Here is a 23,132-nt window from a genome sequence, read left to right on the forward strand (position 1 = left end):
TGTATCACCGCTCTACATGCACTCCAAAACGCTATTTAAACAGGGTTTAATGCCCTTCTACCTAATTTAGACTAGTAGTCTGCATGGATTTTAATTTATTTTTCAGAACCCAGTTACAGGACTGCTCTCTGCCAGCACAGAACAAAAGGATGCTTGGGTCCGAGACAACATATATAGCATTTTGGCTGTGTGGGGCTTGGGCATGGCCTACAGGAAGAATGCAGATCGAGATGAAGATAAAGCCAAAGCATATGAATTGGAGCAGGTACGTCATTTGAACTCTTGTTACATTCATTTATATGGTGTGGTATGTATGTATATATTTACATTTCTATCCTGCTCTTCATCCAAGGAGCCCAGAGTGGGGTACATGGTTATGTTTATCCTTACAACAGCCATTTGAGGTAGGTTAGGCAGGGAGAGAATTGGCTGACCCAGAGTCACCAAGTGAGCTTCATAGCTGAATGAGGATTTGAACTCAGGTCTTCCCGGTCCTAGTCCAACACTCCTATGCCATGTTGGCGCTCCAAACAAGACTATACTTTCAGGGATCATTTCTATAGTGGTCATCTGGAGAAGCGTGTTCACAAATGCTTGGTCTCGTCATATCTTATTTAGTAGTTATCAAAGAAGTAAGCGGTTAGATCTTAAATCTAACCAAGGCTCTGAAATCTCCCCTCTGCCCAAATTCCATTTTTTTAAGTGCATGAGGTGTCCCATTAAGTCATTTAGGTGGAGTTATAACTTGAGAATTGGGAAGTTAGTAAGATCAAATGTCTGGATGAGGTTTGAAAAGCTCTTTTTGAAGCTCTTCATATGGATTGAATAAAGTGTTTCTTCCCCACTTTTGTCACCTTAAGTGGCGCAGTGGGAAAATGCTTGACTAACAAGCAGAAGGTTGCCGGTTTGGATCCCCACTGGTACTATATCGAGCAGCAGCGATATAGGAAGATGCTGAAAGGCATCATCTCATACTGCATGGGAGGAGGCAATGGTAAACCCCTCCTGTATTCTACCAAAGAAAACCACAGGGTTCTGTGGACGCCAGGAATCAAAATTGACTTGACGGCACACTTGACCTTTACTCCACTTTTGCAAAATAACTTCAGTGCTGATTACAAAAAGAAGGTAAATATACAATGAAATATAATGATGTAAACAGCAATTAAACAAGCAGAGTTTTAAAAAAGCAGACACAAGCCAATGAAAGACGTATGCTAACAAAAGAAGCAGTTAAAACCAGGAAAAAAAACCAGCAGATAGAAGACAAATAGCCAAGATTCTACTACCATTTAAAATCATTAAAGACTTGGACAGACTTCTCCTGGCACCTAAAAGGAACCAAAATGGTGGCAGGCAAATGTATCTAGGAAGAAAGAACCAAAGTGCAGTGGTCATCCCTGAAAAGACTCTCTGGTAGCAATCTGACTAACCCCTGAAATTAGGGAATTGGGAGAAGATCTGTGAAAGATCATAATTTTCATAGAACTGGGGATGTAATCAGTGGATAATCCACTTTATAAATCCACCACTTCCCTCAATTCTTATTTATTTGTCATATTTATATATTGCCTGATATGTGCATCTCTAGGCAGCGTACACAATTTAAAACACCACAAATCTAAAACCGAGTCAAAACAGTTGAAACAATTTCACAGAATAAAAATTTAAAACAATCTCATGAGAGAAAAACAAATTAAAACAGTTTAAAATTAATTTCAGTTAAAAGCCTGAGAAAACAGGTGTGTCTTGAAGGTCTTCCTAAAAGCAAACAGAGAAGGAGATGCTCTTATTTTAACAGAGAGCATGTTCCAAAGCCCCAGGGCAGCCCCAGAAAAGTCCTGGTCCCGAATTGCCACCAAACGAGCCAGTGGCAACTGTACCTGGAACTCTCCAGATGATCTTAACAGGCAACAGGGTTCATGACAAAGAAGGCACTCTCTTAAGTACCCTGGACCTAAGCCATTCAGGGCTTTATAGATAATGACTAGCACTTTGTATTTTGCACAGAAACATATTGGAAGTCAGTGCAATACTTTCAGAATCTTTCAGAAACCAGAATATGGTCCCTTTGGGTTGTCCCAGAGGCTGTCCTGGTTGCTGAATTCTCTACTGGTTGTAGTTTCCAAACTGTGTACAAATGCAGCCCCACGTAACATTACAGTAGACAAGCCTGGAGGTCACCAGAATATGCACTACTGTTTTAAAGTTATTCATCTCCAGAAATGGGTGTAGCTGATGTATCAGCCAAAGCTGATAAAAAGCACCCCTGGCCACTGACTCAGCCTGAAAAACCAGAAAGAGTTTTGGTTCCAAGAGCACTCCCAAGCGATGTACCTGATCTCTTGCGGGAGTGTAAGCCCATCAAGAACAGTCAGATTCAAACCATCTCTTGGGTCTTGACCCCCACACAGTTCATACCTTCGTCTTATCTGGATTCAACTTCAGTTTGTTATCCCTCATCCAGCTCATTACTACCTCCAGGTAGGCATTTAGGGAAGTTATGCCATTTCCTGATGAAGTTGATAGGGGAAAATAGATTTGGGTGTTCTCAGCATATTACTAACACCCTGCACCAAATCTCCTAATGATTTCTCCCAGTGGTTTAATGTAGTCAGTATGGAGCCAGTATGGAGCCTTGAGGAACTCCATACAGTAATTCTCGCTTTGCAGAGCAGCAGTTTCCAAGTGACACCATCTGGAATTTACCCAAGAGGTAGGATCAGAACGACTGTAGAGCGGTGCCACCTAATCCCACCTCCCTCAGGTTAACCAGAAGGATACTGTGGTCAGTGCTATCGAAAGCCGCCATGAGATCTAAAAGGATCAGCGGAGTCACACTCTGTCTCTGTGTATCTGTATCTAATTGGAGATCATCCATCTGGCCAACCAAGGCAGTCTCAACCCCATAGGCCACCCGAAAGCCAGGTTGAAAGGGGTCTAGATAATCGGTTTCCTCCATGACTGTCTAGAGCTAAGAGGCCACCAACCTCTCAATCACCTTGTCCAACTATGGGAAATTAGAGTCAGTTCTATAGTTGCCTAACTCTGAGGGACCCAATGTAGGTTTTTTTCAAGTATGGTTTAATGATAGCCTCCTTAAAACAAGGAGGCATCCCACCTTCCCTCATAGAAGTGTTAATGATGTTTACCTGACCCTCTCCAACAATCTGACTGTTAGATAAAATAAGCAAAGTTGGGCAAGGGACAAGAGAGCAGCTGCTAGGACGCACAGTCTGAAATAGCTTGTGTACATCCTCAGTAGTCACAAACTGAAAGTGAGCCAGTCTGACACATAAGAGGAATTACTGGATACCTCTATGACAGACTCTACCTAATTGCAGAATCCAGTTTGGCCCAAATATGAGACTTTTTAAACGCCAAAAAAAATCCTTAGAAAGCGTCACATGGCTAACCGATGGCTCTTAATTTGGATTCAAGGAAGAGGGGGTTCGAATTAGCCCCCTCACACCCTAGACAACTCAACTGGATGTGAACTTACGGAATGCAGGCAGAAAATAATTTCTTCTTTGCCACATGTATTGCCAAAGCATAGATCTTCAGATGTGCTCTATGTTGTAACATGTTAGATTTTAGTAGAATCTTTCTCCATTTGTGCTCTAGTCATCTACCTCGTTGCTTCAGCTTCCATAATTAACTGATACTGCTTTTAACTGATACTGTTTTGATTGTTTTTAATGTTCTTTCAGAATATTGTTTTAAAAATTTTAAATGGTTGTGTTTTAAATTTCTTGGTTTTGTTTTTAACTAATGTTTTAATGTTGTTTTTATCTTGTAAACTGCCCAGAGACGTAAATTTTGGGCAGTATAAAAATATGTAAATATATATATTCCAAATACCACAGGGCTAATTTTGAAGCAGGTCAGAGAGAAAGCTTAGGAGAGATTTTGTCTACTGTTCTCGTAAGTTTGTTGTTCCAAGTTTGCACCAGAGCATTGACAGAATCATTGGCAGAGCCAACTCTAAACCCATCCAAGGCTTCTTGGAATCCCATTGGATCCAATAATCTTCTCAGGCAGACCAACCTAATGGATCCTTCATCCGTACAGAGATGGGTTGTGATTTCAAGTCTTATCTTAATCAGATGGTGGTCTGTCCTTTGACAGTGGGTAAATAACAGGAGTCCCCACCCACGGAAGACCTCCGTGATCAGAGTAAAAGACTATATTGAGTATGTAACAAGCAACATGCTTCAGTCCAGAGACCACCTGAGATAGGCCCATAGTCACTATGAACTCCTCACCCACCGCTGACACCTTGGCCATAGTAAACATTGAAGTCCTACCACCACCAACAACAATCTGGATTATTCCAATGCCAACCCTGCCTACCTAAGGGTTGAGGCAGAGTTCAGTTAGGGACTCTGTTGAATAATGGGGTGATCTGTACAGCAATAGTAGTCCCAATCTATCCTTAGTCCTAGGCTTAGGTACAGACACTTGATATAGGCCTGGTAAGGGAGACAGTCTCCTTATAGATCACAGCCATACCACTTTCCTTACCCAGACCATTACCGCCTCCAGGCAGGCATTTAGGGAATTTATGCCATTTCCTGATGAGGTCAATGTGGAGAAATAGATCTGGGTATCATCAGCATATTGATAACACCCTAATCTCCTGATTGTATCTCCCAGTGGTTTCATGTAGATGTTAAAGAACATTGGAGACGGTATGGAGCCTTGTGGAACTCCATATTTTAGTTTTCTCTTTGCAGAGCAGCAGTCTCCAAATGACACCATCTGGAATCTACCAGAGAGGTAGGAATGGAACCACTGTAAAACAGTGCCACCTAATCCAACATCCCTGAGGCAACCCAGAAGGATGCAATGGCCAATATTATCTAAAGCTGCTGAGAAATCCAAAAGGATCAGCAGAGTTACACTCCCTCTGTTGACAGCCGATTGGAGATCACCCACAAGGCCACTAAGGCAGTCTCAACCCCATAGCCCACTTGAAAGCCAGTTTGAAGTGGGTCTAGACAATCTGTATCATCCAAAACTTTCTGGATCTGATAGGCCACCACCCACTCAATCACCTTGCCCAACCATGGAAAATTGGAAACGGATCTGTAATTAGCTAACTCCAACAGATCCAATTCAGTTTTCTTCAGATAAGGTCTAATAATAGCTTCCTTAAGACAATGAGGCATCCTGCCCTCCCTCTAAGAAGCATTTATAATATTTGCCAGACCCTGAGCCTATTCACACACTCATGCAAAACTGGGCTAAGGGAGCCCAGCCTGGTTTTGCATGCATGAAAGTGAGGGCTCTCCTAACCCCATTGTTTTGATTGTCTGTCAGTCGCAGTTGCCAGACTGGGGAGTCCGGGGAGGGGAGGGGTAATCCCCATAATGCACTGTGCACCCATGTGGTGCATTATGGAATTTCGGGGGTGGGCTATTTCTGACATGAGGTGACACATCCCATCACCCTGACTCCTGAGGCGACCAGCAGCAGCCGGTGCTCAGCTGGATGGGTGATTTGCCCGCTCAGGGAAGCCTGGAGGATCATCTGTGGGAAGGTAAGCTTTTCTGGGCTTCTTCCCTGCAGACAGGATAGCCCTTTCTCACTAGTTGTGAGATAGGGCTCCTTCTCTGATAATACAATTATCAGGTTACCCAACAACCTAGGCCCCTCCAAAGCCAACACTGTGTACCCATGTGGTGCATTATGGAATTTCGGGCTTATCAGCTTAATTAGGGTCTCTGTTGGGCAGCAGGGTGATGGGTACACCAACAGAAGACCCAGACTATCTTTGGTCCCCAGATTTAGGTACACAAGGTACAACGCCTTGGGGTTTTCTTAATGAAAGGCGGGGTATAAACTTAACAATAAATAAAAAAATTCAATGTAGGCCAATTCCCTGACAGGGATTCATTCTATTCTTATGCATATAATATGAGAAAGAATTAAGAATTTTCCTACCATAGGTGATGGGTTAACCTCCCTGGGTTTGATTTGGAGTGGACTTGTTAAAATGAGCTAATTTGAATTATATTCAGAATGGGACTGAATTAAGTTCATGTAAGCTTGGGTCCGTTCTGAGCTTTCAGTTGCTGCTGCTGTTTTGATTAGTCCCAAGGATGGTTTAGGAACATTGTTGCAGGGGTCAGGATTCTCAAAAGTACAGTTTTCCATGGCTTTTAGGTTTTTAGTAAGAGTCTTGGCACCTCAGTGCTGGACCTACCAAAGGTCTCAGGGGCAGTCCTCCTTTTGCTTGTTTTTGCTGGTGTCAGATGAGTTTCAACAGGAAAGGAAAGAGGATAACTATAGAGGTAAGGGGTTAAATCTAGGGCCAGGCCAAGCTACTTGCAAGTTGAGTTCAGAACTTGGAGAGCTTGGAAGTTCTGAAATAGGGAAGCCAAACTTGCTAATTCTGAACTTTAGTAACATCACCATAGAAGTTGTTTTTCTAGTGAAAAAGACATAGTTATGACTGATCTGTGTGTGTGTTCTTGGTGAAAACTGAACTGCTTTTTGCAATGTAGGACTGACTATATTAAAACATTAATATGTTTGAATTCTAGGATAACCCAATCACTTTAGCAGTCATTACTGTATCAGATTATCAGGTGTACAAATTGGTTTTCCAAAATACATAGAACTATACTTATATTAATGCATTTCTCTACACTAACATTGATCCAGTTTTTGACATCCTGAATTTAGTTCATCATTAGATACTAGCTCAGGCTTTTGGGACAACTGCTGCAAGTATTAAGATGGATCATCCAAGAATGCTCTCTCTCATTTGTTTTTCCTTCTTTCTATTGCATTCCTACAGAATGTTGTGAAACTGATGCGAGGACTTCTGCAATGTATGATGAGACAGGTAACTTAATACGGAAGACAATTTTTGTCATTTTCAGTGGCATGGCCAAATCTAATGATTCAACTGCAGTTTGGGTTATGAAGGATGGGAGGAAGTGAAGAGGGTAGGTATGAATTAAGCAATATCTATAGCAGTTAGATACTGTCCCCAATGGTTCCTGTGAAACCATTTCAATTGGAAACGGGTAGTTCTAAGCAGAGCTAATGGAGCCTACTCTCTATGTCTTTTAACTTACAGTAATTGTAAGAATCTGTGATTCTTACAGTAGGACTCCACCTCACATGCTAAGAATTTAACTTGTATCTAAACTTAGGTTACAAATGAATGTTGTCTATACTTTGAGTGGCTGCCATCTTGAAATAACTTGGTGACTTGGCAAAAAAACCCAACCCAAGAACCAAGCCAATCTCAGTTTTTATTGCATTGTCAAGGAATTGCATGGTGTTAAGCACAGTATACTGCCTGCTATTTTGAGAAACATGTTTTTGCAAAGAACTCAGCAATCTGCCACACACTGAGTCAGACCATTGGTCTGTCTAGCTCAGTATTGTCTTCACAGACTGGCAGCAGCTTCTCCAAGGTTGAGGACTGATGAGGAAAATTTCTCAAAGTAGTTTCATTGACATTAAAAGGATGAGTTAGGCAATACCCCTCATCAAGTAAGTCTCTATTGCTTGTTTGATTAATTACACCAATATCTTATAAAGTTGTGCAAAATTTATACAAGTTTATCTAGTTCTCTTTTCCCTGAGGTAAGCTTTTATATATTCAGTTATCTTCCAAATAAATCCAAGACTGAAGGAAGTTCAGGGGTGGTTATCTTGGGCATGTATTACCATGTAAACCATTGTAAAAATGTGCTGCTGTAATAGGTTAAACTTATACAGCTTTAACCATGATACTTGTTAAATTGAAATGAATGTGTTTAATAAAAAAAGAGTTTTAATAGTTTTGCTGTACTGGTGTTCATAAAAGTAAATTGTACCAAAATCAAGGAAAGTTTTCTTGAGGACCTGAAGTATCCTTTTCCTGTTCTTCTTTAGGTAGATAAAGTTGAGAAGTTCAAGCACACACAGAGTACCCGGGACTGCCTACATGCCAAATATAACACAGCCACCTGTGACACTGTAGTAGCAGATCATGAGTGGGGACATCTACAAGTAGATGCAACTTCCCTTTACCTTCTTTTCCTGGCGCAGATGACAGCTTCTGGTAAGATAGAATGTTCAGCAGTCATGGTGAATCAACCCCTACAAAAAGTATTTTCTGTGGGAAACGCTATATTATGTTAAACCCCACACAGCTTCTTGCTGGGCGGGGCTCCCCCAGCAGCCTGTGTGCTGCGGCAGAATGCACATGGCTTCCATGCCACCGCCATTCAAGGGCTGCTGGGTGGAGCACTGCCACAGCAGGAAGCTGTGTGGAGCCGCGGAGAAGCAGGTGAGGACCTGCTGTCCTCACTTTTAAAGGTGCTGTTCGCTGCCCCCTCCTGCCCTGCCCTCCACCAGTCGAATCAGTTCGGCGGCTCCGTGAACTGATTTGGCTTAAATTCTGTGCATGAGTCTTGATGCACAGAATTGAGTGATTCTGTGCATTCATTTCAGTGGTTTGCAACAGATGCTGTCTAGGACAGCATCTACTAACCCATGAATCTTTTTCATTTCTGTGCATGAGCACACGTCAGCGCATATTTTCAATGTGTTACCAAGGACACTCATCCTACAGATGAATGACTGGCTACCTACGGAACAGATGGTTGTTTCAGCACTTACCTCTCTGTCCTTTCAAAATCACTATTGTTTAAAGTATTATGTCTTTGTTAAATGTTTAAATTGTCCGTGATCAAGCACAGAAAAAGAAAACCACAGGTTATCCTGTGGCAGTGGGTTTTTCGATCCTGCTGTTAGAGAACAGGGTTACAGTCCAGAAGATCTATCCCCATTTAGAGCTGAATGTGCATTTTACTCTGGAGATATTTTTCACAAAGTAAAATCTGTCTTAGTGCTGGATTCCTATCTTTTGCTTTTTGTTCAAAAGTATTGGAGAAAAATAATGGTTATCTACTGCTTTGTTATGTGATATGGTGCTAAAAAGACATCCTTCCCAGGTGCAATTTCAGTAAAAATGAAATAAAATATATCAGCAAGTATCCACAGTGTGGCACATGCAAATGCAAGCCATTTTCCTCTTTGCAGTCCCAGAACTGCCTGAAGAGAGTTCCAAGGGTCAAGGGACTCTTAGCAGTATTGAGGATGCAGCATGTATAGCTTCAGGAGGAGCAGGGAAATTGCCAGAAACTAGGCAGAGATGCCTTTTGCAAGTGAGCAGAAAGTGTCTCTGCTCAGTTTCTGAGACCCCCTCCCCCCCATCTCCAGTAGTCATCTATGCTGCATCCCATGCTGTTGCCAAAGGTCCCTCAACCCTTGAATCTGGCATTTTGGGTGACTCTGGAGACTGCAGAGAGGAGAAAGATGAGGAAAATCACTTCTGCAAGAGTTAAAGAGTTGGTCAGGATGCTATCCATTATTTACATAAGAACATAAACATAAGAACATCCCTGCTGGAGCAGGCCCAAGACCTATCTAGTCCAACATCCTGTTTCACACAGTGGCCCACCAGATGCCTCTGAGGAGCCCACAGGCAAGAATTTATTTCCTTGTATCCCTGGGATGCATGTTAACACACCATAATGTTGGTTCTTTCTTAATTAGGTTTGCGTATTGTCTTCACCCTTGATGAAGTTGCCTTTATACAGAATCTAGTGTTTTACATAGAGGCTGCATACAAAGTGGCTGTAAGTATGTTCAAGTTTATTTATAAAATTTATCTGAAATAAATAAAATGTCTTGAATCTTCAACCAGACCATAGTAAGCATTATTTTCTGTTTCTCCTTCTCTTGTGATTTTCCCTCCAGCATATAAACCAGAAAAAGTAGAAGAAACACTCCTTGTTAATAATGTGTATCCTAATTCTTAAAATATTGGAAAGGGTTTGAAATTGCGAGCTCCTTAGCTTCATTGTTGTAAAAAAGAACAGTCAAAATAAAGATATAACTATTACAGAGAACTAGTCATGGATATCATTAAAGTTCACATTCAGAAACACTCATTTTTAAAGGGAAAATACTTGTTAGAAAAGCTCACCAGTGGAAAGAAGTTTCTTGCTTTTTTGGTAGTCTTCAGATTAAACTAATGGGGAACGATCCATAAACTGTTTGAAAAATGCTGACACTGCAAGCACATGTGCAGTCCACTGCTGTTCATGCATATCTGGATATCTGTTTTTAAAATGTGTATGTTTTTCTCTTTCTTTTGTTTCAGGATTATGGCATGTGGGAACGTGGTGATAAGACAAATCAGGGTATCCCTGAACTGAATGCAAGCTCTGTAGGAATGGCCAAAGTGAGAATGTGTTTTGTGTTCTAGATGTAGATAATGAACATGTACTAACAAATGCATTGGATTCTTCACTGCTGTTCTGCCCAAAATGTTTACAAAGGTGCCATTCCTATTGATTTCTGTGAGACTTAATTCCAGACCACTGACCCACATGTTACACAGCATAACATAGGCAGTGCAGATCTACTTGCCCTGCTGCGAACTTATTGTGAAGTACCAGTGCTCTTGCACTTTTGCACAAGTACACAAATACTTCAAGTAACATGCCCACACTCTGGAAGTGCTAGTTAGGTTGGAAGTGCAAGTTACACAGGAAATGCATTGCTTGACTATCAGCAGTGTGATTCTGATCTAGGCAGCACTTCCAGAGTGCAGGCACATGATATGAAGTGTTTGTGCTCTTGCACAAAGTGTTAGACTATTAGTGCTTCACTATGAGCCTGCAGCAGAATAGGTGGATCAGCATTGCCATTATTATGTGTACAGTATATAGGCCAGTGTCTCTAAGACTGTAACTTCAGAAAGAATCCAGAACTGATGCATTGAATGGGAAGTTCACTATTGATTTCACAAGGTATAGATTGTATTCTTGGTCACATAGAATATCCCCCCCCCCCCCCGAGTAAATAACTACTAATTTCAAGACAGTGATGAAAAGTTGTTTCAATGCAGTTTACTTGTATAAATATGATATTCACATGATCGGGTGGACAGGATGTCTGATGGGTGGCAGGGGAAGGCTTGTTAAATTCACCTCCCCCCTCCGACAATCGATCCCATGTTGCTGGGAGTGTGGACCATGCTCCCAGATGATCCACGCTGCGTGCCTGCAGCATGGAGCTCCAGAGGCCAGGATGACGAGTCTTGGCCTCCAGAGATCCCACAATGCACTGCATGATGCATTGGGGTATTTCCCCAGAAGATGGATGTTCTAGGCATCTATCTCTGTGTTTGTTGGCCGAACACATGATCCGGTAGCCTGGGTTAAGGGGGTGCTCGCTCACTTAACCTTGGCTATCAGCTGGGCTAAAAAGTTGGGCTAGATAGTGCTGGCCCACTGGGATTAGGCCCGATACCGGACATCCCCAGCCTGGGTTAGGCTGCGCATCAGAACAGCCTCAGTATATATGTCTGTCTTTGCACTGTTGTACTAATGGGGAGTTAGGATGCCTAAATGCAAAATCCCTGCCAAAGTATCAACTGATAACTTTGAACGATATCCTAATGCCTTTTGAGTAAACTAGTTGGAAATCTAGTGCACCAAAGAGCCCCCTTCTTGTGCTGTGTGCAAATGTTGTTCTTAAATCTGTAAAGTGAACCAAAAATTCATATTTTAGGAGGGAACCAATGTAAGAGCTACATAATCAGTATTATAAAAAATTTAGACCATATATCATATAGGTATATTTAGAAAAGCTATGGATTTAAGTAAATAACATGTGAGTAAATATGCTTAACAAAACTGAAAAGCAACACTGCTGAAATGAGCAGTACATAAAGCTGTGTATACTTTTCATTCTACCACTAAAAATATTAGTGGTGCCAAACATTTTGGACTGGTAAATGATTATACACAAATTTAAATGATTATACACAAATGTAGCAAGTAGATTTATAAATCTTCATTTTTCAGAATACAACCCATGCCTTAATTTTCTGTTAGGATGTACAGTATAGGTCATATTTTTATATGGTTATTGATTATGTGTTAAGAATTTGTATTTATTTAGACATTTTAATAGCCGTTAAGGAAGTGATTTGATAGGATTGGGAGAATTTTTAAGGCTGCAGAAGTGACAGAGGAAATCTCCGAACCAAAAAGAAATTCCAGTGCAACAGAGTCAATGGGATGAGAGAGAGGTAACTCTTCAATAGTGGGGTCAAAGTTCAAAGATCTTTGGAGTTGTTATTATTCAACACTTAGAATAGTGGTACTGGAACAAAGAAACTGTTATACAAATTCCTGATTGGAAGTGCTACAATTTCCTGGGTCCTGCTTGTGCTGGGATAGAGAGATTCCATGATAGGGCTGATATATGTGGTGAGCTGCTTGTATGCCTCACAGTATCTGTAGTGAACTCCCATGAGGAAGTGTTTTTCAGTCCAGGTTACCAAGAAATGTATGAAACTGGCCTAATTCAGTGACCTTGAGAAAATCTGTATTGTTTATTGTTTGTTCATTAATGCATTTACTTCTAAGTTAATTTGGCTAGGACTTGGCCTTCAGCACCTGTTATAGGGGGGGGAATGCAGTTTGCTTCACAAGATATGTTGTGGAGAAATGAGATGGTTGTAAAATACTTTGTACCCAGTACAGATATGTAAACAAATGCTCAAGTCTTTAATCAGTAATATCTCATTCATCAGTGATGGTTGTTGACAAGTTACTAAACACCACATATGTATGTTTCTTGAGGCCGCATTGGAAGCAATAGATGAATTGGACCTGTTTGGAGCTGGAGGAGGACACAAGTCAGTTATTCATGTTCTTCCAGATGAAGTTGAACATTGTCAGGTAAATCTGAATCTCCTTTCGGGGGGACCCGATAAAGCACCCACACTTGTTAAAGTTCTGACTGAACAGATTAGAGAATATAAACCAAGTGTTGCTGAAATCCACCATCCAAGTTGATCAGTCAGTTGCAACCAGATATCATTTTCAGCCGTGGAAGGCAAAGATCTGTGAATACAAGTATCCTGTAGCTAGCAGTGTTCATGATGTTCAGTTACTGGATCGTGACCTATTTCTGTTGCTAGATGTAACAGCTATTGATTAATCTGATGATGACAACACACACATTGATCTCTCCCATATGAATTCATTTTTTTAAAAAGTAGTTTGTACTTTTTATTTTGAATGTGAATAGGATGCTCTTTTAAAATCTGATAAAATATTTTAAACAAAATCAAGCATTTTTATTTTATTTTTGTTTTGTCTTGTCTTTCACTCAGTCCAAATATATGTTCTTTACAGTCTATTCTATATTCCATGTTGCCGAGGGCATCCACATCAAAAGAGATCGATGCGGGACTTTTATCTATTATTTCTTATCCAGCCTTTGCTGTGGAGGACATGAACATTGTCAATGTGACTAAAAATGAAATTATCACTAAACTTCAAGTAAGAGTTCAGTTTTAGCTTTAAAAAAAAATCTTTAATTTCAGTGTGGAAAATAAGTTCAGCCTTATGTTTGTGCATAAAGAATAAAATGCATAAAATGAAAGAATGCTTATATAGTAAGTCCTTTATTTGTCTTTACAGGGGCGATATGGTTGCTGTCGTTTCCTTCGAGATGGCTATAAAACACCAAGAGAGGTCTTGCTTCTAAAACTGCAAACACTTTATCATTTACTTAATAATGTCACCTGTTAGATAGTAAAACCTGGAAAATTATGAAGTTCTTCAGAGTAGATGTAGAGATCAATTGCTGATTCATAATCAAGGATCCAGTTGTACTTCAGATTCAGCTTGTACTCCACTACTAGGGCATTGACACATTCACCTGCATTCTGTCCTACCTCCATATGGTGCTTTACTAGCATCTATAATCTTAGGGCTAGTAATTCCAGTACACAAAAATAATGGCTTGCAATCTATGGCTTATTGCAGCGTGGGAAGCAGCATTTATTTAACCTTGAGGGTAGAAGAATGGACAGGTGACTAGCTACTGGGCATCACATGATTCACTATCACATTTTTCATACTGTATTTACCTGAATCCAAGACTAGTCCCACCTGCCCCAAGTTTTTTGATATTAGAAATCGGAGGCTGTCTTAAACATAGAGTCCTTAAACTTGTCCTGTTCCTGTTCCTTTTCCTGAGTCCTGTTCCTTTTGAGTAAATGCAGGTATATAACCTGTATTTAACCTTTGCCTTTTAAGGGGGTCATCTTAAATTCAGAGTCGTCTTTGATTCAGGTAAATATGGTAATGGCATTTCATATAAAACTAATGCAACTTTCAAAACTAGGTTACTGGAAAACAACTATTACTTCTTTAAGACAGCTATTGCACTTTGCTCAGTTTAAAAAAGGGAAATGGATACTTGAACCAGCATAGTAACATGCTAGGTCATTGTCACATTGGTAGTGTTCCAGTGCACAATCAGCTCTTGTGCTCTGTGCTAACACTACTTAATTGAACATTGGCTTCTTGGGTTCTGCGTGACTTTAGGAGCTGTGTTGGGTTTGTGATGTCCCATGCCAAACTTATCCTAACTTATGAGCTACTAATTATATTGTATTACTTCTGATTCCTGCTATGTCAGAGCAGCAACTGTGAAATTTTAATTTGATTGATTGTACATAGGAATTGTTCACTCACAGACATTCTGTGTTTCATTGATTATGATGCACAGATGCTTCAAAATGAATTTGGGAATCAGTTTCACTGAAAGTAGATAGAACTTAAATAAGAAGTGTTTCATTGAGCCGCTTACTTTAGGCATCTTTCACTGAGTTTAGTAGGAGTTTAGTAGTGAAGAATGTGTTGTGTTTGCACTCTTAGCCTGATTTCAGGTTGTGTAACTTGGGTTCTCTTTAAGAAGCTAGGTGTAGTACATAACAAAATGGGTGGAGTTGCCTTCGTGATGGCCTGAGCTCCTTAAGGCTGTTCCAGATACAAATATGATAGAGAGCTAGTATTTTCTGGGCAATATTGTGAACCAGTCATACTAAAGCAAGCATGGCTATTTTTATTTATAGGATCCAAATAGGTTACACTATGATCCTGCTGAGCTCAAGTTATTTGAAAATATAGAATGTGAGTGGCCTGTATTTTGGACATATTTCCTAATTGATGGAGTGTTTAATGGAGATTTAATTCAGGTAAGGGGAATTTTATTTATTTTTACATTTATATCCCCCCTTACTCGAAGGAGCCCAGAGTGGTATGCATGGTTATGTTCTTGCTCATAATAACCCTGTGAGGTAGGTTAGGCTGAGAGATAAGTGAATGGCCCAGAGCCACCCACAGTATCTTAGAAATCAGAGAACAAAGGCAAATAACAATATCTTAGAAATAAAAACAAGACTGAAACTGTAAAAAGCATTATGGCTGTTAGCCATAAACCAGCTAAGCTGGTCATCATCATTGGATAAATGACTGTGAGTAGCCTGATCATATCTTCATCAGTAGCTCTTGGAGGCACAAGCAGAGAGCTCCCTGGCATCTCCAGTTAAAGGATGTATTATCTCCTTTTGGGGCTGGGGAAAACATCTGCTCAAGGCTAAAGAGCTGCTGTCAGAGCAGATAGTATTGGGCTAGATGGATCAATGGGCTTGCATGTTATGGCAGTTCCATATTTCCCCTTTAACAGGCTTTTGCTGTAGCACCAGCAGTGACATTCCATATGAGGCAAGCTGGACAGCTAGACTAGATTCCTCCACCCCCTTTGTCTCTAAAAGCTCCAGCACCGGCATTAGAAGTTGTGGGTATGCACAGTTAATACTGGCCATGCTTCTTTCCTCAATTATCTCCCACCATGCCCCTGCACAACACTGCTGCACCATATAAGGACATTTCCCCTTCCCCTGAAGCAGCAGTGCAAAAAATCACTATTGCACTAGAGTGGCGAGCCCTAAGCCAACCCTATGTTCTTTCAGCAAAGCATAGGATCAGGCTCACTAGAGGTGATGGGATAAGATCTGGTCTATGCATTCAGGAAAATGAGGTGGGAGGCTGAGGCAACAGAACCCTAAGTGTTAATGTCCAGACTACAGGTGAAGGATTCCATTTTTGAATGTTCTCCCATGTAAAACAAAAGCATACCTCCCTACAGTCATAAGCCTAGCACACCAGGAAGAACAAACACAGCCTGTTGTGCTAGTTTTCTACTTACAGGGAGGTTATGACATAAGAGAACTTTAAGGAATGTCATTCCCCACTGCAGTATGAATTGGTACAATTTGCTCTACCACCTCAGAATTCTGTTGCCTAATTTCCACCTCACTGTGCTGGAGGCAGAGTAGGCCCTGGAGAAGTTTACATCTAAGTGTTCTGGTTTGAAGGGCTTGTAGATTGGCCTGAAAATGTTTCTGTGCCATCAGGAAACCTCTTTGGCGTGGCAGAAGAGGTTGGCTGATATATCCAGAGCAGTGTTCTGAGGACACAGCCAGGGGCTGCATTCTTGCAGTCAGAAAGGCTATTCACACGACATGGTTACCCCAGGCAGTGGATGTGGATGGCTGGGGGTGGAGTGGATGGCTCATGTGGAGCACCAGGAGCCATCCACCCCTGACTGTTCCAGACCTGGGTAGCCCAGGATTTTATGGAGAATAAACCAAGAACCTATGGCCCATTTGACCTTGGTCGGCAGTTGTGTGAATGATTGCCCCTGGATTCCTGGGCTCCCTACCGGCCTGCCACCATTTCTGGCAGCAAGCCGGGGTGGAGGGTGGGGAGAGTGGCTATGTGGAGTGGAGTGGCTGCAGTGCTAAAAGCAGGTGCTCTGCTGCACACACGCTACATTCTGGGTCCATAGAGGATCCAGAGTGCACTTCCCCTCTTCACTAGCAGAGTGCCGATCGCTGCCCATACATGCATGTGGGTGTGCGATTGGTAACGTTTTATTCTGTAGTTCGACATCTGAGGGGAAGCAGGAAGCAGGTAGCCTGCCTCCCCACCTGCCCTCCCTACCACCATGGTAAGAGTTCATGAGAACAAACTTAGAGTCTTCCCAAGCAGCAGGACATGCATGTGGGGAGCGGGGAATGATTTTCACTGCTCTGCCCTGCTTCCCTAAGTGCTCTTTGCCTTCCAGGAATATGTCACTGAGAGTCACACAACTCTTAGATGCATATTCCTGGAAGGCAAAGAGCACTTATGGAGCAGCAAAAATTGCTCACCCTGTACATACAATGTTCTGTTGTTGGGAAGACTGTCTGATTTAAGATCACCCTCTCCTTGCAGGATGAAGCTCCTGCTGTCTCTTCAGAATACTGATCTGGATGTCAGCTGGTGTCTCTAGGACTCATGTTCCCTGCTGTATAGCATTGTTTGTCTCTTTCTTCCATTCTGTGGGACCATACTTGTGTTGTACTTCCCAGGTGCAAGAGTACAGAGAAGCCTTAGAAGCAATACTCATTAGAAAAAAGAATGGGATTCTTTTGATGCCAGAACTGTATGCTGTTCCTCCAGATAAGGTAGGTTGTTCTACTTTGCTGTATCATACACTTACACCAATATGTGGAGTTCTTATTTTGCCTTTCTACTTTATATATATGTCTTGTAGCTACTGGGGTTGGTTTCTGCTTTTGGTCTTAAGAAATGCTCACAGTGCATATCGGACTAAAGATTGTAATAAACACAAAAAGAAGTGAGAGAGAGGCAGGGAAAATTCAGTAACAATCTTTGCTCTTCACTTAGAGAAAAGTGAAAAGATCTCAGACATGGTGCAGTGGCTAGGTCCTGCCTAATTGAAACTTGATGGGTCACTCCAGCTCAGCCTAACCTTCACAGCATTTCTGTTCACTAAGTTTTAATGTTCTTAGTCACACCAGCATAGGATCCAAGCATGGGGGGAAATGGGTGCACTTTGCTAAAGTCCAGGGGAGTCCACCTGGGCTGCAAGTTCATTAGCTTAGGGAAGAAACTGAGGCTGTAGATCATGCTTGTGGGTGCATATCAGAAGAAAAGCTGTGAGCAGAGGCACCACTGAGAGAGCACAAAAAGAGAGGGAACCCTCAAGCGCTTTATTAAATTCTTTATTGAGCCTAATGTGTTTCAGATTTTTAAAAAGTTAGCCTTTCTTAGCTGCTGGGGTCAAGGACATCTCCATGGGTTATGCCCCTCACGTGCTGCAATGCAGGACAATTTTTATTAGCTAAAGAAAAAAGGTATACGCCTATTCGAGCCTGGGGGAATAGCCTCGCCCCAGTTCTTTCTGTTCTGTGTAGCTCCAGGTAGCTACAAAATCTTCTCCTAGATCTTTCTGTATTTGAAATATTTTCTTCCTATTCTCTGTCTTCATCCATCTTCTTCCCTTACTATTCTGTGTCTCAGCCACTACAAAACAAACAAACAAACAAATAAATAGTACACCCTTAGTTCTCCTGACCTGTTCCTTCTTCCTCCAGCCATGGAGCGCACAGGAGGGTATAAGATGATCCTGGTGTTGAAGGGGAAAGCAGCTTTCCTTTGACCACCAGAGCCCCCGGATCGCCTCCTCAATAAGTGTCAGTACTGGCTGCTCAAATGTCGCCCAGTCCAAACACCAATGATGCTACTGTGAGTTTTCCTCCCTTGGGCCATGAAGCGTGCAGCAGAGCAGCCCCCCACACCTCAGGAAGAGGTGGAAAGAGAAAAAGCGGGGAGCATTTGGGAGCATCGTTGCTCCTTATGGAAAGGCTAAAATGGGAGGCAGTGGTTCTCCTTTCCAAGCCTCCACCCACGGGAGCAGAGCTACGGGCTTGAGGAACTTCGGAGGCAACAGCGGAGGTTACAGGGAGTCAGGCTATGGGGTGGGTGGCTAAAAATGGCCCCCCAAAAGGATAGGTGCTTCAGTGGCCATCGGAACCACAAATTGCTCCAACTGCAGCAGAAGGGGATGATCAGGACCAAGGACAACTGAGAAAGCCGGCGAGACCTCTTCTTGCTGAGAGTAGCCCCCATGCAGATCCTTCAGAGCCAGGTCCAAGCCTCCCAAAAGCAGTTCCCCCTGAATGGCAGGCCTGGTTTAAGAAGTGGATACTATTTGCCAGATCAGGCCTCTGAAGAAAAGTAAAAAGTTCCGAAAGCATAAATGGGTCTCTTCTTCATCTGAGTACTCCTCTTCTTCAGATTAATCTAGCCCATCTCCAAAAAAAGCAAAGAAAAAGAAAAAAACATATCCCGGGGTCACATTCAAGTAAATACAAAGAATCCGTTTCTGCTAAACACAAAAATAATGACCAGCATTTCTCAGATATGTTAGGTTCAGACTCTGAGGATCCTAATATGCATAAACCAAGACCCGTGGTCCCTGATAAGTGTAAGGCCATTCCAATCCCTGTGATTGACTTAGACACTGACCCTGATGGAAAGCCAGATGGGGAAGATGGAGGAAATCAAGGTCCTGACATTGTGCCAGACAAGGAGGGAGGTGAATGGTCGGGGGTGGGTGGGAGGGGAGGGCCCAGGCCCAGTCAGTGTGTGTGTACATGTGCACACTAATGCTCCAGTGATTGCATGTGAATGAGAATGCATGCATGTGAGAAACTTTAGGGCTTGTTATTGGGAAGACATCTCTCAAGAACTACAAGTCCCAGAGTTCTAAATTCTTGCAGGCATTTCCTGTGCACAGGCAGGAGTCAACAGGGTGTGATATCTGACTAGCAGCAGGAGGGATGGACAAGCATCATAATAATTGGGAATGCTGAAGACCCACAGACAATAGGAGCCAATGCTGCTGATATGACCCAGAATGTGTATCCATAAGTGAATTAGATCTTCAGCCTTCAGTGTGGCACTAAATCCTTCAGCACTCCAGTGGTCGAGTGCTGAAACCCGTCAGCATGCCAGTGGACACTGGATCCTAGGGTCAGAGAACAGTGTCTAAAAAGGGTTTGATTTATATACCGCCCCTCCAAAAATGGTTCAGGGCAATTTACAACACATGGTGACATTTGTCACCAGTCCAGTATATAATTTGTGTGTAATTTCTGTTATGTCTAATTATAAATACAAACCAGGCAGTTGCAAACCTAAGGTGCTTAGGGAATTAAAAGCAATTTGCAGTGTACTGTGCTGTGAAATGGAAACTATTTCCTGCAGTCTGGTTCAAAAGTGATCTCTAGTCACTGCATGAGAGTGCTTGCTGAAGAAGAGTGCCTTTTTCTAGATTTTATTTATTGGGTGTGTGGCAGAACTACTTGTCCCACCTCTGTGACACCATGTTTTGAGGAATTACAGATCCCACGAGCCCCGTGATATCTATGCTTTACTGCTGCCACCAAATAGACTTTTCTTTCTATGGCTGTGTCTACTAAAGCAGCCCTTCAGCCTTTTTAGTAATACAAAGAAAACTCAGTAGAGTGGAAAGACTTTAGGTGTGGGGTAGAGACAATCAAGCAAAATAAAAACCAGTTATCATAAGAGCATAAAGGAAGAAATAAAATGGTTGGGGGGAAATGCATCCAACTAGTCCCACTTACAACACTAATAAGAGACCAAAACTTGGAATGTTTTAAAGAAGATTGGAAACCATTCTTGTTGTATCTAAAGAACTACTTTTCTACTATGGACTTTACAGCAGGGTTTGAAATTTAGCAAAAAAACTGCAGGTTGGGTAGATTAGCTATGTTTGTAAGGGTTTAAATTTATGCTTTGAATTATTATTATAGCAAGGGTAAACTTTATAGATGATGATTCACGAAGAGATGTGTGCGGGAAGTCCACCTTTTTGTGTGTATTTGTAATGAATGACAATATTACTATTGTTAAAATTAATAAAAATTGAATTTGAAAAAAAACCACAACTGGTCCCTAACTCTGCAGTTACCTCCTTTTGCAGCAACCTGGCTTGTTCCTTGTGCAGCCTCAGGTCCTGGTCACTTTTAGAGTCCTGGGGTTCAACCCAGACTGGTTCTTCTTACTTGCAAGTGATTTCAGCCCTTTAGAGAGTCTCTGCTTTCTGCAAGTGACTTCACAACTCTTGCTACAGCCCCAGCCCTGAGCTTCTTTCAGTCTGTACTGGCAATTCCGTCCTTGGATCCTTCAGCTATGCCCTTCTTCTGGTATGCTTCTGAACTTCACTGCACTCTCCAGCTCTGCTCGCTCCAGCTCTCCAACTTGTCTTCAGACTAATAAGCATAATTTAAGTTCATTCTGTTTTTAAGAATATAACCAAGGAAATCAAACCTTCCTTTCCCTCCAAAATCAAACCAGTATATAGCATCATCCTCAAAATGAAACTGTTGAACAGAAGCCATGAACCTGTGACCTTGTCAGCTCTCTTAACACAGAGAGTCTGTTCTCACGAGCAGCCAAGAGCAAACTGAGGCAACCAAGTCTGCTCTTGACTGCTTATGAGAAGCAGTTGGAGGCAAGTGGCTGCTGCAGCAGCAAACGCGCCTGTGGAGTCAGGTGCATTATGGGAGCTCTGGGGTGGGCGGAACAACACTTTCCAGCCTCCTACCCTCTGTGCTGCCTGAGGTAGTGGAGGATGGTTGCACAGTCCGCGCACCCAGCACGCTCCATGGATCATCTGTGGGGATGGTAAAGTTATGAAACCTTCCTCCCTGACCACCCACCAAGCCCTTCTCATAGATCGTGAAAAAGGTCTCTGAGACAAGTAAAACATTTTATACATACAATCTTATTTACAACAAGAAGTTTTGGCCTCATTCCTTCACAGAGTGCCTGCAGGTTTTCCGAAGGCAGCCTTCGTTGTGGTCACAATCTATAATAATTGATAGCAATCAGCTGGGTTGCTTATAAGGGCTGAATTGTAAGCACGTTTATCATTTGTTGATTGCAATGTCCATTTGTTGATTTGTGTGTGTGTATGGACCACCAAAGATCTAACTCTGCAAGTGGATCCTCTCTATCGTCCAATAGATGCAGTGTTTTTCAATGGAGTCAGTTCACACATTCAGTTGTCAGACATCAAGTGTAGAAAAATCAAGTGATGCACATGCATGTGTGAACCAGTCTCCATTCTTTGTTATATTTGCCAGGTGAATGAAGAATATGAGAATCCTCACACGGTGGATCGTATTCCAGCTGGAAAGCTACCTCATCTCTGGGGCCAGTCATTATACATCCTCAGTGCACTCTTAGCAGAGGTAACTCTACCTGCATCACAGCTTGCAAATGCCCATGTGACGGGTATCTTTGATCTTATCCTAATTCCTGGAGTTAAGCATTCTTTGAGAAAGGGATTAGGGCTGATGCTGCCCACTTGGCCCCTAATGAACGTTTTGGGATTATCCTCAGCATATCACTGTTGGGAAGCAGGATTGTGGCCATTGACATTTAGTCTCATTTCTCTCTGTCTTATTTTGCTCCTCCCCTTCAAAGGGATTTCTGGCTACTGGTGAAATTGATCCGTTAAATAGGAGGTTTTCGACTGCCTTTAAGCCTGATGTTGTTGTTCAAGGTTGGTGACTGTTTTTATTTGACTTCCTCTTAATGTTAGAGCATCTGGGAATAAATGTTAGGGCATCTGGCTTCCGCCTCCATCTAGCAGGCCTTGCACACATGGAAACTCTAATGCATGTATATAAGAGAATCTGTGTGAAACGTTACACCATGACTGTGGCATCCATAGTCCTTGATAATTGCACTGAGTTGGAATGGAAGCATATGTAGTGCTTAAAATAAGAAGCCAACAGTTCTAGCTGCTTCAAGGATTGTAAATGCATTAAGGTGTTGCATTAAGGTGTTGCTCGTTGAAAGTGTCGACTCAATGTGCGGCAGCTGTGAAAAAGGCCAATTCCATGCTAGGGATCATTTGGAAGGGGATTGAAAATAAAATTGCTAATATTATAATGCCCTTATACAAAACGATGGTGCAGCCATACCTGGAGTACTGCGTACAATTCTGGTCACCACATCTAAAAAAGGACATTGCAGAACTGGAAAAGGTGCAGAAGAGGGCAACCAAGATGATCAGTGGCCTAGAGCACCTTTCTTATGCGGCAAGGCTACAACACCTGGGACTATTTAGTTTAGAAAAAAGGCGACTGTGGGAAAACATGATAGAGGTCTATAAAATCATGCATGGTGTGGAGAAAATGGATAGAGAGAAATTCTTCTCCCTCTCACATAACACTAGAACCAGGGGTCACTCCATGAAATTGATGGCCAGGAACTTTAGGACCAACAAACGGAAGTACTTTTTCACACAATGTGTGATCAACGTGGAATTCTCTACCACAAAATGTGGTGACAGCCAACAAC

The 23,132-nt window shown here is 42.1% G+C and overlaps 1 protein-coding gene across 9 annotated transcripts in view; it reads left to right on the plus strand.

Moving 5' to 3' along the window:
* The window catches only part of PHKA2 (phosphorylase kinase regulatory subunit alpha 2), a 92,791-nt gene that overhangs the window by 18,979 nt on the left and 50,680 nt on the right, over window positions 1-23,132 (plus strand). For 7 of the 9 annotated variants that reach the window (XM_053304613.1, XM_053304609.1, XM_053304606.1 and 4 more), the window contains exons 3-14: window positions 107-265; window positions 6,806-6,853; window positions 7,897-8,065; window positions 9,565-9,647; window positions 10,175-10,255; window positions 12,669-12,767; window positions 13,227-13,373; window positions 13,515-13,568; window positions 14,957-15,079; window positions 17,300-17,395; window positions 21,908-22,015; window positions 22,251-22,329. In XM_053304613.1, the coding sequence (XP_053160588.1) occupies window positions 107-265; window positions 6,806-6,853; window positions 7,897-8,065; window positions 9,565-9,647; window positions 10,175-10,255; window positions 12,669-12,767; window positions 13,227-13,373; window positions 13,515-13,568; window positions 14,957-15,079; window positions 17,300-17,395; window positions 21,908-22,015; window positions 22,251-22,329 (1,246 nt within the window). Of the gene's footprint in view, window positions 1-106; window positions 266-6,805; window positions 6,854-7,896; window positions 8,066-9,564; window positions 9,648-10,174; window positions 10,256-12,668; window positions 12,768-13,204; window positions 13,374-13,514; window positions 13,569-14,956; window positions 15,080-17,299; window positions 17,396-21,907; window positions 22,016-22,250; window positions 22,330-23,132 lie in introns of those variants that run through there. The other 2 variants (XM_053304611.1, XM_053304612.1) reach the window with 2 other exon arrangements.

The sequence above is a fragment of the Hemicordylus capensis genome, chromosome 3 (genome assembly GCF_027244095.1).
Source record: "Hemicordylus capensis ecotype Gifberg chromosome 3, rHemCap1.1.pri, whole genome shotgun sequence".
NCBI lineage: Eukaryota > Metazoa > Chordata > Lepidosauria > Squamata > Cordylidae > Hemicordylus > Hemicordylus capensis.